We start from the raw sequence: 16350 nt of genomic DNA on the forward strand, positions 1-16350 counted from the left end.
TACATTTAGCTCCCATTTACAAAAGAAACATGCATTACTATCTAGTCCTTTATTTCTTTCGAACTCATGATTACAGTCTTCCGATATATTTGCTAAATTATCTATTTGAATTAATTCTAAATCCACTTTTTTTGATCCTATTTCATTAATTAATTCTTCTACTTCTGAGTCTGATGAATCTGTTTTAATTTTTTCTTCAGTATCTACACTTACTATGGAATATATACTTTCTGTGTCTGACATGTATTCATCTATATTTATTAAAGTTTCTTGAAAATCTTCAATCAACTGTGAATTTCTTGTCTTATTATTTATCCTTTTTTGAGCATGTATTTGCTAAGTGTTCTACACTTCCACAAGTAAAACATTCCAGTTTATTTTTATAATTTCTTTCGGTTCTATATTTTCTTACATGTATATTTCTGTCTAAATAAGGTTTTCTCGCTGCTGACTTTCTGAGATAATATTTCTTTTTATTATATTGAGGATAATTTCTATTATATTGAGGTCTATATTTTCTATGCTTTTTCTTTCTATAATTGTCTTTATCATAGCTCTGAGTAGAGTAAACCACACTTTCATAAAAATTCATTTCATTTTGTTTTAATTGTTTTTGTACTTGTATATAGGTACATTTTTCTTGTAGTATATCCTGATGACCCGTGCAGGTCCATTATATGTTGTATTCTATGTCTTATTGACCATTTTAGGTTGGGGTTTTGTACCACTCCATCTCTCTTATTCTGTCTGTCTTCTATTTCTCTTCCTAAGGCTCCTGGTAATTTATTAAATAATTTTTACCTAAATCTTGATCAAAAGAATTTCCGCTAATAGTACAATAGTAAAAATAATCATTCAAAAACTTCTTAATATGAAACCAACTACTTATACTTAATTGTTGTTCTAATTTTATTATTGCATTTCTTTGTAATAGTAGTAATCCACTATTTGGGTCGGAAATACTAGTTCGAACAGACTGTGACGCAATAGTTAAATTCTATCAAAAAATAAATGATAAAAATAGTAGTAGACGAAGATGGCTAAATTTTATATATACCATTTCAATCTATAACCTAAAGTTTGAACATATAAAAGAAAAAGATAATAATCTAGCAAACCAATTAAGTAGATTAAAGATTACTACTAACTAATAATATGATTTCTTATTTGAACAGCATGAGACTATCAAGTTCTCAGATAGCAGATAAGGGAAAAGGCATAGCCTCAACTCAAGACACTTACAGACAAAAGGTATTAAGTAACCTTCATTTTAGACTCACATCTTCATTAGAAAGAAACGCCTTAGAAAGAATACATTTTGGAGCTAATAATTTAGTATTCTTTCCACCATCCAATTGGGACTTTTAAAGTATTGCCAGAATATGTCATAGACAAACAACAGACATATTTAGTAGACAATTTATGGATGTGAGGAAAGATTCTAAACATTTTATAGCCACCTTAAATGTACTTTGTCAATATTTCACAGACAAAAACTTAGACAAAAAAATTAAATTTTATGTTGTAGTCCATGGTAAGACTAATGGTGTTTTTCAAACTTGGATAGAAGTCTTAGACTCCACTAAAGACATAAGAAAACCTCTTTTTAAAGGATTTAATGATTTCACTGAGGTATTAGACTATGCTAGAGGAATGTTGGGTCCAAAATACTATATTCCTCTAGCACTTAAACAAGATCCAGATAAAATCCATCAATATAACATACAAAAAGACACAGACAAGGTGATTTTTTGCGATCACTGTTCTACCATGACCGAAGCCTTCAAAAGATTACACCAGCAAAAAGAGACACTAGTCCAAGAAAAAATGAAACTCTTGGAACAAGTGAAGCTGTTAGAACACAGACTACAGGTAGTCAAGTTCGACTTAGCACAATCTCAGAGTTTTCCATCTCAGACAAAAATGGATGAGAGGGGTGTGCATTCCCAATTAATGCAGTTAGATCCTCCGTATCGGATAAAGATACAGCTAGTCCGGTTCAAACTGTAGCCGGTAAAGACTTATCAAATCCATTGATGGCTATCACTTTGCCAAGTGAAAATGAGGGATGTTCATCTCTCCAGACAAGACGAAGACTACCAAAGACACTTACGCAAGGAGCTACTTCTATAAAGAAAAGCACACTTATTAAAAAGAAAAAGAATGAAAAAATAAAAAGTAAAGTTAAAGAGACGTTGGGTCTTTTCTGCAATTAAAGTATGTATTTTGTTAGTAAAGTTATATAGGTTTGCTCCCATGGATACTAAATGTTGAAATTCCATTGGGAAATTTTCTTTGTATGCTTCCCGTGAAGCCTTGGCTGATTCTCCTAAAAATGTTTTTAGATATTTATACATTATTTCTGCGTCTGTATCATTATAAGTTTTTATAGTCTGCTACTACTATCCCTTTCCAAAGGTCTATTTACTAAATTTCATCTTTGTGGATCATGAGCTGCTATGTTTAGTATTTTACCCCTATTTCCTCCTCCTCGAAGAATAATAGGTTCTTCTATAAGCATTCCTTTTCCTGATGGTTTTACATTGTCTATGGGTTTGGTGCGATGAATATATATATATATATATATATATATATATATATATATATATATATATATATATACAAACCATCTCAGCTTTAAAAGAGATTATCAAGTTTGAAAAATCATTTGTCGTGTTAAATGCATCATTTATCTTTTTTTTAGTCTATGTTTGAAAATCATTTAGAGGTTTCCTATCCATTCTACGCGATATATCTAAGTTCTAAACAATCGGGTTTCAATATTTACAATCATTCTTACATGCACATATACAAATGTACATAAATGGAAAAAGAAAGAGTTAGGCTGGTGGGCCTACCGAAGACCACCAGTTGCCTTTTTCACCCATGGATGGGCCTTCAATCATTTCTTTTACTCGGACTCGATAGAAAAAAAAAAGATGTTGGGCCTCTGACCTAATAGTGGCTTGCAAAGGACTGGCCCAAATAGCCCACCGACTGCGTTTCCATGCAAAACAAGGGAGGGGGAAAAGAGACTATCAGTTAGAAAGTATCTATACTCAATAACTAACTTAACATGAACTTGAGCAATTAAATATAGATATACATCGAATACACGTATATTCAGCCACATTCTACTGAATCATGCAATATGAATCCAGCAAATTCCAAGAAAAGAACGAGTTCACATGGAATTGAAAAGAAGAGAGGCAACAGGCCCAATATATACTTAAAGAGAAACAAGTAGGCCCAACAGACCCTTATGCACAAGCAATCAGACAGAGTTTAAATCAAATACCCAAGAGATGATATGAAAGGGAAATGGGCCCAGTTTGATTAAGAAACAGTCTCTCTTTACCAATAGTGTCATGATATACCAAGGGTATACGTGATATACGACTCAATATACACCAAGGTATATAAAGGGTATGTATATCTTGTATACCTGATGTATATCTTGGTCAAACATACCAGTTATGAAAGGAAAAGGAGAGGGAAGAGTAATGTAAACAAGCAAAATATAGCATTTCATTTAATCAGTCTAAAAATATCTGGTGCACATACTCATACATAAAGATTATACATCATCATTTAGCATTGTCATGGTATTCTTGAGGTAGGGGGTGTACAGGAGTCAAGGCACGCAATACTATCAATCATACAAAGACAAGGAGACAGGGTACTGATGAATCATTTGGGAAAATACCAACACTTCATCATTTTTAAACATGACTATGCATTCAAACAAGGGTTTAATAATCCAAATACTTGCATATAGAGGACAACTTGGCACAAAATAGAGTAAAATAGGCATGAGAGGTTACTGATTTCATAATAGTCAAGACACAGGCTAACACTGACAACATGTAGGCATATGTGGAAACTCAAATTTGAACTTAGATAAAGACAGTCATTCACATCACACAGATGGACAAACATAGAGGCAAATCATTGGGGATTCAATGCTTGTTAGCATTCAAACCATATAAATGAGGCTACTGAATAGGAATCCATTTATTAGGCACCTAACATGTTTTATAGTCAAACCAAATAAAGCACTTATAAATAAAGTGAAAGCTCAAACTCAAATATTCATGTAGACATGCTCATACCTTTACTGCATAACAAGGCTCAACTAGTAGTGAAAACACCTGGTTATATATCTTCTAATATAGCAAACATATGATTAAACAGAGACTATACTAAACAAGCAATATACAAACCCCACCCCACCCCACCCCCCCCCCCCCACCCCCCAACAAAAAAACTGGATGCTCCAATTACACAGCAGTAATAGCCAGACATTTATTCAATTTTCTATTTGCTGAACTAACAGACATGGGATTGTATAGAAGTCTAAATCTAGATGGGCATATGAGAGTGTTAATGGCACATAATCAGTCAAGGTCAAACAACGGTAGTGTTTAACTACATTAATGAACTTATCAATCCATAATGAGCAGGTAACTAGACCATGTCCAGATTTAAACAAAACTTATAGGCATATTGATAATAAACTTAAATCATCTTGCATTTTTTGATTTAAACAGTAACCAAACTAAACCAAATTCTTAAGGGACTCTTTCATGACTCAACAAAATACCAAGTTCAGCATTATTTGAGACCAAAAGGAAACTGTAACCATGTAAACTTACTTCAAGTAGTCATGTTTATCAAGCAACAATTAAATCAGACATCAAGATGTCTTAATCCCTTCATATCATTGTGTTAAACTACTACTATATTAGGCATAGGTAACATTATAGGAATGCTAAATGCTGATCTAAGCTCACTTACCAAAAAAAAAATGCTAATCTAATCTCAATACATACATAAACAGTGGCTATACTACATGGATATACCAACAATCATACTTATCCTAACAATAACACTAAACACGGTTAAACATTTAACTAAAAAAAGTATATTAATGACTAAATCACTGCATATTTAACTAATTAGCAAGTAAACCTAATTAATTTTGCTAAGTGACCACTAACTAACAACAATAAGAACAAACTAACAACACAGGCAAACAAACAAACAAACAAATGAAACTAAAAACGACTTAAAGGAAAAAGAATTACCTTTTGTAGTGGTAGCCTAGGCCGAGAATGGAGTATTTTGAGAGCCTTTCTTCTCCTCCACACCTCACAGCCACAATAACCACAAGAAATCCAAGATTTCAGCAAACACAAACCGAATTTATACTGAGAAAGGGTTATGAGCGAATCAATACCTTAACTGTACTCGCACAAGATCAGTGTAAAACCAAATAGTGGTTCTTCCTGAAAATGGGCAAGTATATGTAAATGTGTCTGTGTAATGATAGAAATTGGGGTTCTTTATATAGAACCCCCAAATTCTAGGGTTTCAAACCTTATCCGATGTGGGACTAAGGGTTTTGGGGGGGGGGGGGGGGGGGGGGGGGGGGAATCCCTCAATTTCTCAATCATCCGATCACAATCGATCATTTGAAATCAAAACTAAACAAAATCAATTAAAACAAAAGAAGAAAAGCAAAAAAGGGATAACCTCACCTCTTCAACGATTGACTACGGCTGATATGGAAGAGAGAGAAAAACACAAGTACACTGCACCGATGCAATTTTTGGCAAAAATGGAGAGAGAGAGAACAAATGCAGAGGCGGCCAAGGTTTCGGCCATGTTCAAACACAAATTTGTGTTTTATGTATTGTGAAGGGTCGTTTGGCTGATATGCGGATATGGGCCGGGTCTGGCCATATCTTTGGGCTGGACTCGGTCCTAAAAAAAAGGAAATCTGAGGCCCGTACGTTTTTATATATACATATATATACCTGTGTATACTCATGTATATAAGGGGCTAATCGTACAATTGACTAATTTTATTCTGAGGAACACTTACTAGTTACTGCTACTAAATGTTTCCAGCTCAAAGCTGTACCGATAAGACTTCTTTATTGCACATGGTAAACAAACCTGACATCAACTAACCAAGCTCATTCCTCAACTTAATGAAAACTGTTATATTAGCACTCTGAATATCTTGGTAAGGTATTATCTTTGAATTGTTTCACTGCCACTCAAAAGTAATATACTTAAGTATTACCTGTTAACTAAAGAAGGTAGACATTCCATTCAGTAACTAGTCAATTGTCAAAGTAATTGTCGTCTGGTTGAGTCTAGACATTTGAGCTTCATCAGACCTCAAATACAAGATTAGAAGGAACATATCTCCACATTAGTAACCTAATAGTATAATTTGGATAAAAAAGTCTTAGTTAGCACCTATTACAAAATCCGACAATTTTTAAAGTCAGTGGTAATCTTCGTCGTAGAGAGAGAGAGAAAGAGAGCAAATTGATAGCAACAATATTTACCAGGCTGATTCAAATAACACTAACCTTACACCTTTGAACAGTGGACTCCCATATTGAACAGTGGACTCCCATATGATTCAATTCAGAACCATTCTATTATCTGAAAGAGCGCAGGAGCAGTTGAGTAATTTGATCATACCAGTTAGGCGATAGAGACAATCACCTCATAAAACAAGTTCAAGTTCCTTGTTTAATCTCAGTAATATGTTCATCTTATACTAATAACTTATCCTGATTCAATCGGTTAATAAGATGGACAGCGACATTTCTAACACAATTTTCAAAAGAGTATTAACTTTTGTGCGCCACTAAACTGTGCATTGTAAATCTATTGTAGTCACCTGAAAAATAAAGTAAACAACCTGCCATAACTAGTTAATATACACTAACACTACAGTGCTCAAAATTTCTTTACACTATCGTGTTATAAATTAATCCATTTCTAACACGCAAAAAGGAAAGGACCAAACACTTTTTTGAGAGTTGGAACTAAGCAATCCCCATACAACCAGCATCATTGGGATAGCACTATAGAATTCTTCTACAACAGCATGTGCATCACTTATAATGACAATGTCACATTTCGATAGGATATCGACCAAAATAATCTACAGATGTACCATGACCATGTCCATCCTTAGCAATAAAGTAGATTAGGAAAGAGGAAATATGGTACCATTAAACATTACAAGTCACCTCAGATTTCATGCATCATTCTCAAAACTGTCAAAAATGACAAACTACTCTTATGAAGAGCAGAAAACTAATGCAACTGTAAAATGTTTATAGGTTATATTCTGCAAAGTTTTCTTCATGTTCTATGTCATCCTTCAACAAGGTTCGATCAAAAGTAGCATGGACCTTAGAACGAACATAAATACGGGGAATCACGTCTCATCCACTATGTAAAGCGCATTGTAATGCTGTACAATGCAAGGGTTAGCAACCTCTATGGTTGACCTCCAAGGTGAAATGATACAAACAAAGAAATTCAACGATAGATCTGAGATAGTGTCAAAGCTAGAACCTAAACCAGTTGGCTCACCAAGCCGCAGAACATGCCAATTTGCAATTTGCACCAAACTAATCCAAAAACCAGCTGTATGAATAAATAGGTCATGTGGTCGTGGGATGGGAAGGTGCTTATGCGGTTGATATATCACTGTCCTTGTAGGGGAGGGAAATCTTGACTAGTCTCTTTCTCCTGCGCTCAATATACCTCTCCTTCAAGAATGAAATAGATACCTACACCTTTCAGTAAGAATTTAAATAAAGTGAAGATAAAAGAAAGAAACTAAATCATGTAGTTATTAACAGTAATAACTCAAAGAAAATCACAGGCAAATTGCAGTTAAATACATGCACTCACAACCACTTTCTTTTTGACATAGTATTATGGTACCTATCAGCTATATGAAAGAAGTTGGCGTTGCAATCATGAGTTTTAAACAAAGAATAAGTAAATAGCACCTGAGTTTATAGTAGCTGATTAATTTCATTTAAGTGGATAACGAAGAAATCATTTGTTGTTCAGACTGCAGAAATTGAAATTTAATTAAAAATCAATGTGTGAGTGTGTGTTTTAATTCTGCTAATGTCACCTAAAAGAAAAATCCTGCTCACAGCATGTTATAACAAATCTGTCTAATACTGTTCAGATTGCTCACTTCATTTTGCAACCCTTTCTCTCTCTGCTTATGGATATAGTCTTGAGCAGGGACCAATTTCATCTGCAGTGTATGTAAAGTAGTTTCCTTTAGAATTACCAACCATGAAAGAATTATGTTGTATAATCATGAACACACACACACACACACAGAGGGGGGTTTGCAAGTTGAAGCACTGACGTGCCCATAAACTGACACAATGATTATAACCCCTCCAGCTCTCTCCCACAGCAAGACAGACACAATCATTTCAATAAGAAGAGGTAAAAGGGGAAAAGGACTTTTTCTTCCCAAGGTTCTATAAGAAAACTATTCAGATTGGTAAGCATTGAATGAGGCCCGAGGTTGCAGAATAACCCATGATGGATGACAAGAGCAATTCATAACCAAGATTGGACTAGTGCAAGGGAGAGTGAGTGCGACTAAGAGACTTGCAGGTGATATTGCTGACAAGAGGAAGGTCCATACAAGCTGGTCTTTCTTGTTATATTATTTGTTATTATTATTAAGTTCTTTTTCTTTTTCTTTGAGATTTTCTAGTCTCTTCTTCATATCAGATGCGCATACATTGCCTAAGCTGCTGGATGGTTTGATGATTGGACTAGTGAAAACTACGCAGCATGCTTCTACTCCAATTGTATCATCCATTTTATAACAGACAGTAGGGCAATTAGGTTCAATTAAATGTCTCTTCAAACTTGGGTTGTGATCTGCTCTTCATTGAAATTTCAGTCACCAAAAAGGAAGGCGAGAATAAGAAACTTCATTGGGAATCTATCAAAGAGAAATCTCAAAAAGGTCTCCCAATTAATTACCAGAAACTATCCCCATCGTCAAGCTTCCACAGTGCTTCCAGTGTGGTCGAGTTGATGATTGGATTTTACCATCTGAACATAGCAGCTGACAATCTGTTGGTCTAACTTGTAGTAGTATTCCATCCTTTCCAAAGGTTTCAAGTCTAGGTCAATGAAAGATGCCTAGCAATTTGCAACCAAAAAGAATCCATTAGTACACTGGTAGAACCTATGAAGCAAGTCTTGGAGCTAGAGAATCTGTGTCTTTCAGAATTAACTGGATTTCATTAGCATTTACATGTTAACCATTAGTAATGCCGCAGTGTCATCAATCTTGTTCTAGAGAAACTGCATTTCAGAATAAGTGGACTCCAATAGTATTTAACATGTAGACCAGTATTTATGTCACACCATTAGGAGATGGAAACTATTGTGACGTAAAGCCTATGTTGATACAGATTCAAAACTACTAAACAAAGAAGTTGGTTCCGTTTAGGGGAAAAAGTATGATCACAAATAGATGATGTGATCACAAATAGATGACGGGCTTAGGCATCAACTAATGCTATGCTGTCAACAAAATAATAGGTCGCACTACGAGTAAAATCAAATTAATTAAAAGTATTTCAAGATTTTTGACATTAGACCTGAAATGTCACCACATAAAATAAATTGAAGAATGAGTTGGCCATATTACTCTAGAACCCAAAGGCAGATTTGAAAAAAGAATTATTTTTACATGGTATAACATGTTATTCTAGATCCATGGGAGAGTAAGAAAAAGAAGGAAAGAGTAATACCTTGTAGTCAAAACTTTGGTTGGTTGATTCTATGGAGACAATGCTATATGGGGATTCCACATTATCATCTTCTCTAGGTCTAAAACTAATTATCATACTCAGGTCCTTTGCAGTTGCAGCTATCAAGTAGTCCTTCACAATCTTCAAGCTTTCCTCCATCGAGATTGAATGCAGAGAATTATTATTCTTTGATGATTGATCTTTATCTAGTTGTTCACATACCATGCAAGGCTGACAAATAACGTTATAATATGCATGAATTGCACCTTCAATGTCAGTTGTGTTTAACTTCTGGACTTCAAGAAGTCGATCTAGCAACCCCGAACTACACACTGCCTTGGAAATGAGCTCCAGAAAATATTGTGTCCGCATGCCCTCTGGTGCCTGAATTACATACTTGAGCGAATTTTCAAATGCTTCACCAACTTCACAACTGGTAGTGTCTGCGCCACCACCCAAACCCCCAAATATGAGAGAACCATCCAGGAAAACGCGAAAATTATTCTGTGGGGTCCTAAAAAGGTTGTTTATTGCCTTGCGTACTCTGTCTCTGGATCCAGAGAATAAATCCAGAGGATCATATGCACTTACCTCTGATATCTGATATAGGACAAGCACCAAAAAGTAAAAAGAGAAGAGATCTACTATAAGTGGAAAGTGAATATAGTATCAAAAGCCATTATGAATGGTGACAGCAACAGTGTATAAGATTGACGGGAGTTACAGCAAATTGCCAAAATAAACGAGTTCTCCCAGTCCAAGGATGGAATTGAATTAAGAAATCCACCAGCGTATTTCAAGAATAAATTGCAGATGGAAAAAGCTAATACCTTTTCTTCATTCAATTTTAGAGACTGATGCATTTGAAAACGAGTTACACTCCTCTTAATAGCGTTATCTTCTGCGATAAATTCTGAATGCGGAAGGAATCCACACTTAGGCTGGCTTCACCAAAAAGAAAACGGAGATAGCCGTAAGAAAAACATACTATGGAAATGTATAGAAAACAGGAACTAAAGCTTTTAGGATTAAAGTACCTTAATTTCTACAGATATGCTGCATGCCTCTTTACACATACCTGACAGTAGGGGAACATGAGAACCATAATAAACTAATGCAAGTAGATTAAATGTTCACATCTAACCCTGCTTGCTTAGTATGTTAGACCACTATAGAACCAACTATCCACTGCGAGTTTTTCATTGTTGTCTTTTTCAACAAATGAACAGAAACTACAGTTATTTTGTTAACAGCAGCATAGACTCGAAATAGCCACAAAATATCTACATTATCAGGACTTGAATATTAAATTATTTTGCAATCAAACAATCGGAAGTAATATAGGAAGGATTATGATCTCTGTAAACAGGGTTATATACTGAGTTTTACCTTTTATTGGTCTATTAAATGGGCAGCTATGTGATTTACCAGAATAGGACGCCAATTACTATTGTTCTCTTTTTATTTGATAGATACGTGGTAACTGCTTTCCATAATATGATGTTTAGTTGTTTACTATAGGGTATGAAATCTGTGCAAGTTAACATTTTAGTGATGAATCAAGGGATGAAAAGGATTGAAAACTCTTACCAAGAGGGAAAACTGAATGATCGGACATGAGCATTGCAGAATCACATAGGGGATTAACCTTTGCAGCATCAACACGTGAAGAAGGACGTTGCTGAAGGACATTGTTTTCAACGGTTTCCAGAAACTCTCGGGTCACATGAATGCTAATCTGTCAAGCAAAAGGGAAGAAACAAGATGGAGATATTAACCACGGTCCACGCTTCTATATAGGGCATAGGCAACTGAATATATCGAATCAGCTATAAAAAGAAAACATACAACCTTTCACAACTTAATCTTCAAACTCATAGATCAGCATAAATTGACGGTCTAAATTTATTCTATCCAAACAATAAATAACGAATACACATACAAATGATCAACTGCATAGGTCGGTGCTCTAGGATCATAAATGACCGAATTTTGAGTTATATGACCATTTATTAACAAGTACTTATTGAAAAGGTGCAGAATTCCTTATTATTCACTAAAGAAAAGAAGTATCTGGTAAAGGGAAAATGCAATTTTCCTTCTATTCATATATAGGAAATGATGATATATTCAAAACCAGATACGAAATGACAAAGAATCTAGCAGTATAACACACCCCAGCATCAACATGTCCAAAGCCTAACAACGGGCACATCACATGCTGCACAAAATAGTGCTGAGCGATTTCCCTTGTAGGAGCTGATACAATCTCATTATATTCTTTCCACAAGAGGCATTCCTGCTTGGTTAGACCGGAATAACCATTCCCATTTTCAGACACATTCCTTGGTACCTTCTGAATCCGCAATACTTTTCCAACCTAATCAAAAAGGAAGAGGAAATGCACTTAGAATCAAACCCTGTTCATACTTGAACAGAAAACGATACTCCATAACGCTTCCACCAGATCAGTTTTAAATTTTATTTGGTACTATTCTTCAGTGCAAAAAGTTGAAATTGTTCCTGGATCAAAGTAAACTCTCTCTTTTTGCAAGAATATCCACAAGGATTCTAACCCCATTTTTAAGCAAGGAAGGAGATCCAGTTGCTCTTCCGTAGTTTATTTGCAAGGGAATCGCTTCTTTAGCAATAACAGAGCAGATTTGGGGGGTTTGGGGGAGGGGAAATTCCAAATTGAGCAAAATGCATATTGAGGATTCATGTAGCCAACACTGAATAATTTGGAGTTGAAACATAGTATTAGTTGTTGCAGTTTGTTTTCTGATGAGTCACTCATCATGAGTGGGTAAAATATAAAAAGCTTATTGAACTCATTCAAGAAAATGTGCCAACTTTTTACATTACTGGTTATGTAAAAAAAAAAAAAAATCAGGGTGGGGTCTTCCTAAACGACTTTTTGAAATTAAAAATAGAAGATGGAATTCAATATTCATATATACCCTAGAATCTGTTCTTTTCTTTTCAATATGCTGCCAAAAAGAGTTCCTCTATGAATGATTCGGGAAAAAGTAAACAACAACAACAACATACAAATGTAATCCCACAAATCGAGTCTGGGAGGGTAGGATGCACGCAGACTTTATCCCTAATTCCACAGGTGGAGTCGAGAAAAAGTTAACAGAATTAAAAACAAGAAATTGAGACATACAAATTCCGGACGTGTTCCATTATAAGCAAGAACCAGGTTAACTGCTCCTTCTCCTCTGTAACTCCATTCTCCTGCATCCTTCTCATCTAAAACCACCTCCATCTGCTACCCAAAATGTACATATAATTAGACACACTATCACCCATTTATCATCTACATATATAAATTGTACTCCCTCTGTCCCAATTTATGTCGCACAGTTCGAATTTCAAGAGTCAAACAGTTTAATTTTAATCCTGAATTCAGCATGTAATCCTCAAGTTTTGAAATAAAATTTACATATTTGAAAACTAGGTAAAAAATAGTATAAATCACAATAATTGATAATTCAAAATATTTAAAAGATATCTGGAAAAATTATAGTCAAGAAAGACTTGTTTAAATCTTGAAATTCGAAAGGGTCGTCTTCATCAAAAAATTACACTATATATACAAGAATAATTACTATATATACAAGAATAAAATTATTTTATATGTATATAAAGTAGATATTGAATCCTTAACTTCTTGTGTGTTTATTTTTTATATTTTTTTAACTCCCTTAACAAAAATTCCCGCTCCATTGGGTGCCACGTAAATTGAGACAGAGTGCGTAATGAAAAGTGTACTGTGTTCAGGATATTAAGTTAGTAGGTACGTAATACTGACTGAAGGATCAACTCTGATTCGCACTTGGTATCAATATACTGTATATGTATTTCTAAGAAAAATAGATCATATATATAATTCGAGTTAAGAAGAGTGTTGCTACAAATAGAGAATTCTATTAAAGAAATGTACCTGGAAATTGGAAATGCGAATATTGGGGTAAATGCGGGGTTATTTTAAAACTGATTAACGGAAATCCTAGCAATTAGGCGAATTACCAGATCGGAGAATTGCTCTGTGATATAGTTGTGTTTGGGTGACACGTAGTTCTTCTTATAAGCTTTGGAATAGCATGAAAACTATGTGACATTTTTATTATTGGTATTGGTTTTTGGTACACTGCGTGCGAATGTTTTAATTCAAACTTTAGCACAACGAATGAAATAGGCAAAACTTTTTATAGTAATATCTTTTAGTATTGGATTTCATACTTTAGGCAACCAATTAATGAAAATACGACTTTAACACCCTCTGACACACCCGTGTTACCTATTGTTTCGTAATGTATCGTATTATATTGTATTGGATTGTATTGTATTGTACTGTATTGTTTTGGTATCGTTTCTCGTCGTTACATAATGTTAGACATCAACAATTTGAAAGATAAATCTACAGGAAAAGTAGAGTATGGTGTAGAGTTATCATAAAAAGGTAGCATAACGTACAAGATTATTAAATAATAAGTAAAGACAAAATGAGGAAAAAAAATAAGATAACGACGCAATAACACTAAATCGGTCATTACATAAAATGGGATTTTTTGTCATTACGTAACGATGGATTTAACGATATGATACAATAAAATTAAAGTAACAATCAAAACAAACATTGTATTTAAACTAACAACACAATACAATAGGTAACAATCATACAAACAAGCTGTAAAGTGAGATGTAAATTATAATTTTTTCTTGCAAGGAAAAGAATTATTCATACCTGGTGTTTATAGTGAAAATAAGGATAGTAACTGCAATGGTCTTTATAGGGGGCGGACCTGGATTTCTAAAGCATGATGCACTACTAAAAAAAAAGGAGAAAAATTGCATTAAGTGGAAATTGATCCTTATTCCTCTTTGTGAATAACTAAATTTTTAACCGTGCACCATTAAGCAATTTTGTAGCACGGGTGTCAGCAGGTACTATTAGATCAATTCTAGAAAATATGTATATAATATACCTAGTTTTCCGAAAAGAGCATGAGTTCTCGTGCTCAAAAAATTGCACATAAATTTGCCCCTGGTCTCCATGGATTGGTAGGTGGGTCACCTTGGGTGTCTGGAGCTAGAGCGGCGTCTCAATGGTCAATTGCAGTATTGCCATCAACGGTATTTACACATAACAGTAAATGGTGAGTCAAAATGACATAGTAAGATATTCGACCCGCCCCTGTCTTACTCTTGGGACAAGCTTTGAGAGTTATAGTGCATATTTTCCCATATATTTTTTCCTAAATTAACTATTTTGGCAATTATTTTTTCCTAAATTATCTCGGGACAAAATCTTAACACAGATACATTTTTAGCCCATAAGACACAAGCGGTAAGAACTTGGTTCTTAGCATAATTCTTTCACAAATTACATTGTGTTTGTTAATAATCAAGATATTATTTTCAATAAATTTTCTCTTTTTGATGATGACAAACACATGTACTTGTATTCCCTTTTTATCATGTAAAAGTTGTTCATATTCCATACACACTCAAGACTCACATAAGTTGATTCCACTTATTGATAAAACAGTAGGAATATTAAGGTTTTCACAACGTTTTCGCACAAATACATTCCCAATATTGTTTCCCCTTTTGACATTCTTGAAAATCTGCAAAGCTTGAAAACATTAGACAAAAATGGCATAAGCAATGTAAAACTCATGGCTGCTTGAGCTACAATCCAACCACAAAAAAGGCATGTTAATCAACATTAATCTAGTGACCGTCGCACCATACAAATCAAAAGAACGTTTAATAGTAGGTAGTGTCAATTAAGCCACATAGACCCAAATCAAAAGCATTACAAAAATACTTGTTCCAACTAGTAAATTGTTTGCAACTTAGGGACAAGAACAAAATAGAACCTCTAGCCGAGGTTTAGAAGGCTAGGTTTGGATCGTAATGACCAGGTTCAGTGGATGTCATAAGAAGCATGACTTTCAACAAGCTCGTCAACTGCAAAGCAAGTGCAACCCTGTCTCTCATCAACTTTTTATGGAGTTGCCGATTCTCCCTTCTAAGCCTAGCATTATCATCTCTCAAATATTTTTAAATCGAAGTAGGCAACTCCATCCATCTATCATTAAGTTAAAGTGAACCAACTTCCTCCTATGATGAGAGGGAAGATTCACTAGTTTCTTTGAAGATGACGGCTAACATTTTTTGTCATAAGTCCTGAAATTCATATTGGTAAAGTGGAGCTTCATCTTTTGATGCACTTTATTTAGCATCCAGTTCATATTGTCATCCTCAACAAGATCTTCTTGAAAGTCCTCTTTCTCTTGTTTTTTTCCTTTTTAGTTGCATCCTTATTGGCATTTTCATCTTTTACTGCCTTTTCTTGTCAAGTGAGGAATTCAGCTACCGTGACTTGATTATAAGGTTGAGGGCCGATAGAAGTTTGATTTTGAGAACTAGGGTTTTCGTAAAAGTTTTTTCATGGAAGGAGATGAAAGGCTAACAGCTGTCGTTAGGTCTTTTCTGGATTGACCGGTGAATTGAGAAGAAAGAGGGCAGAGATGTTATAGATGTGTGATCTGACAAAGAGGGAAAGACTTTGTTTTTAGAAAGGACTCTTTCCCAGAAATATTTTGTTATCATTTGAAACTCCATTTTAGATTTTTAGGGGAGGATGTGGACATTTTGATTTTATTTCCCACTTAAGTTAGCATATAGTGAACTCTTTGGGATTTTGGACAAA

The 16350-nt window shown here is 34.6% G+C and overlaps 1 protein-coding gene and 1 long non-coding RNA gene across 11 annotated transcripts; both read right to left on the bottom strand.

Moving 5' to 3' along the window:
• Positions 1–2756: 2756 nt before the first annotated feature.
• Positions 2757–5696, bottom strand: LOC132618259 (uncharacterized). Its single transcript, XR_009574032.1, has 3 exons — positions 5541–5696; positions 5088–5288; positions 2757–2997 (listed from the first exon to the last, which is right to left on the bottom strand). It is a non-coding gene; the product is annotated as an uncharacterized LOC132618259 (long non-coding RNA).
• A 1128-nt stretch (positions 5697–6824) lies between these two features.
• On the bottom strand, positions 6825–13798 carry LOC132618754 (inositol-pentakisphosphate 2-kinase-like). 10 transcript variants are annotated; one of them, XM_060333763.1, is made up of 10 exons: positions 13573–13792; positions 12804–12894; positions 11800–12003; positions 11214–11361; positions 10661–10701; positions 10454–10564; positions 9624–10223; positions 8845–9006; positions 8030–8092; positions 6829–7613 (listed from the first exon to the last, which is right to left on the bottom strand). In XM_060333763.1, exons 2-8 carry the CDS (start codon positions 12876–12878, stop codon positions 8863–8865), a joined length of 1323 nt encoding a protein of 440 aa, XP_060189746.1. In that variant the 5' UTR covers positions 12879–12894; positions 13573–13792; the 3' UTR covers positions 6829–7613; positions 8030–8092; positions 8845–8862. The 10 variants fall into 10 exon arrangements, with proteins under 10 accessions (XP_060189740.1, XP_060189739.1, XP_060189737.1 ...); XM_060333762.1 differs by having other exon boundaries at positions 6833–7613; positions 12793–12894; positions 13659–13798; XM_060333761.1 differs by having other exon boundaries at positions 6834–7613; positions 12793–12894.
• Between the last annotated feature and the right edge of the window lie 2552 nt (positions 13799–16350).

Source organism: Lycium barbarum, chromosome 11 (genome assembly GCF_019175385.1).
Source record: "Lycium barbarum isolate Lr01 chromosome 11, ASM1917538v2, whole genome shotgun sequence".
Lineage (NCBI taxonomy): Eukaryota > Viridiplantae > Streptophyta > Magnoliopsida > Solanales > Solanaceae > Lycium > Lycium barbarum.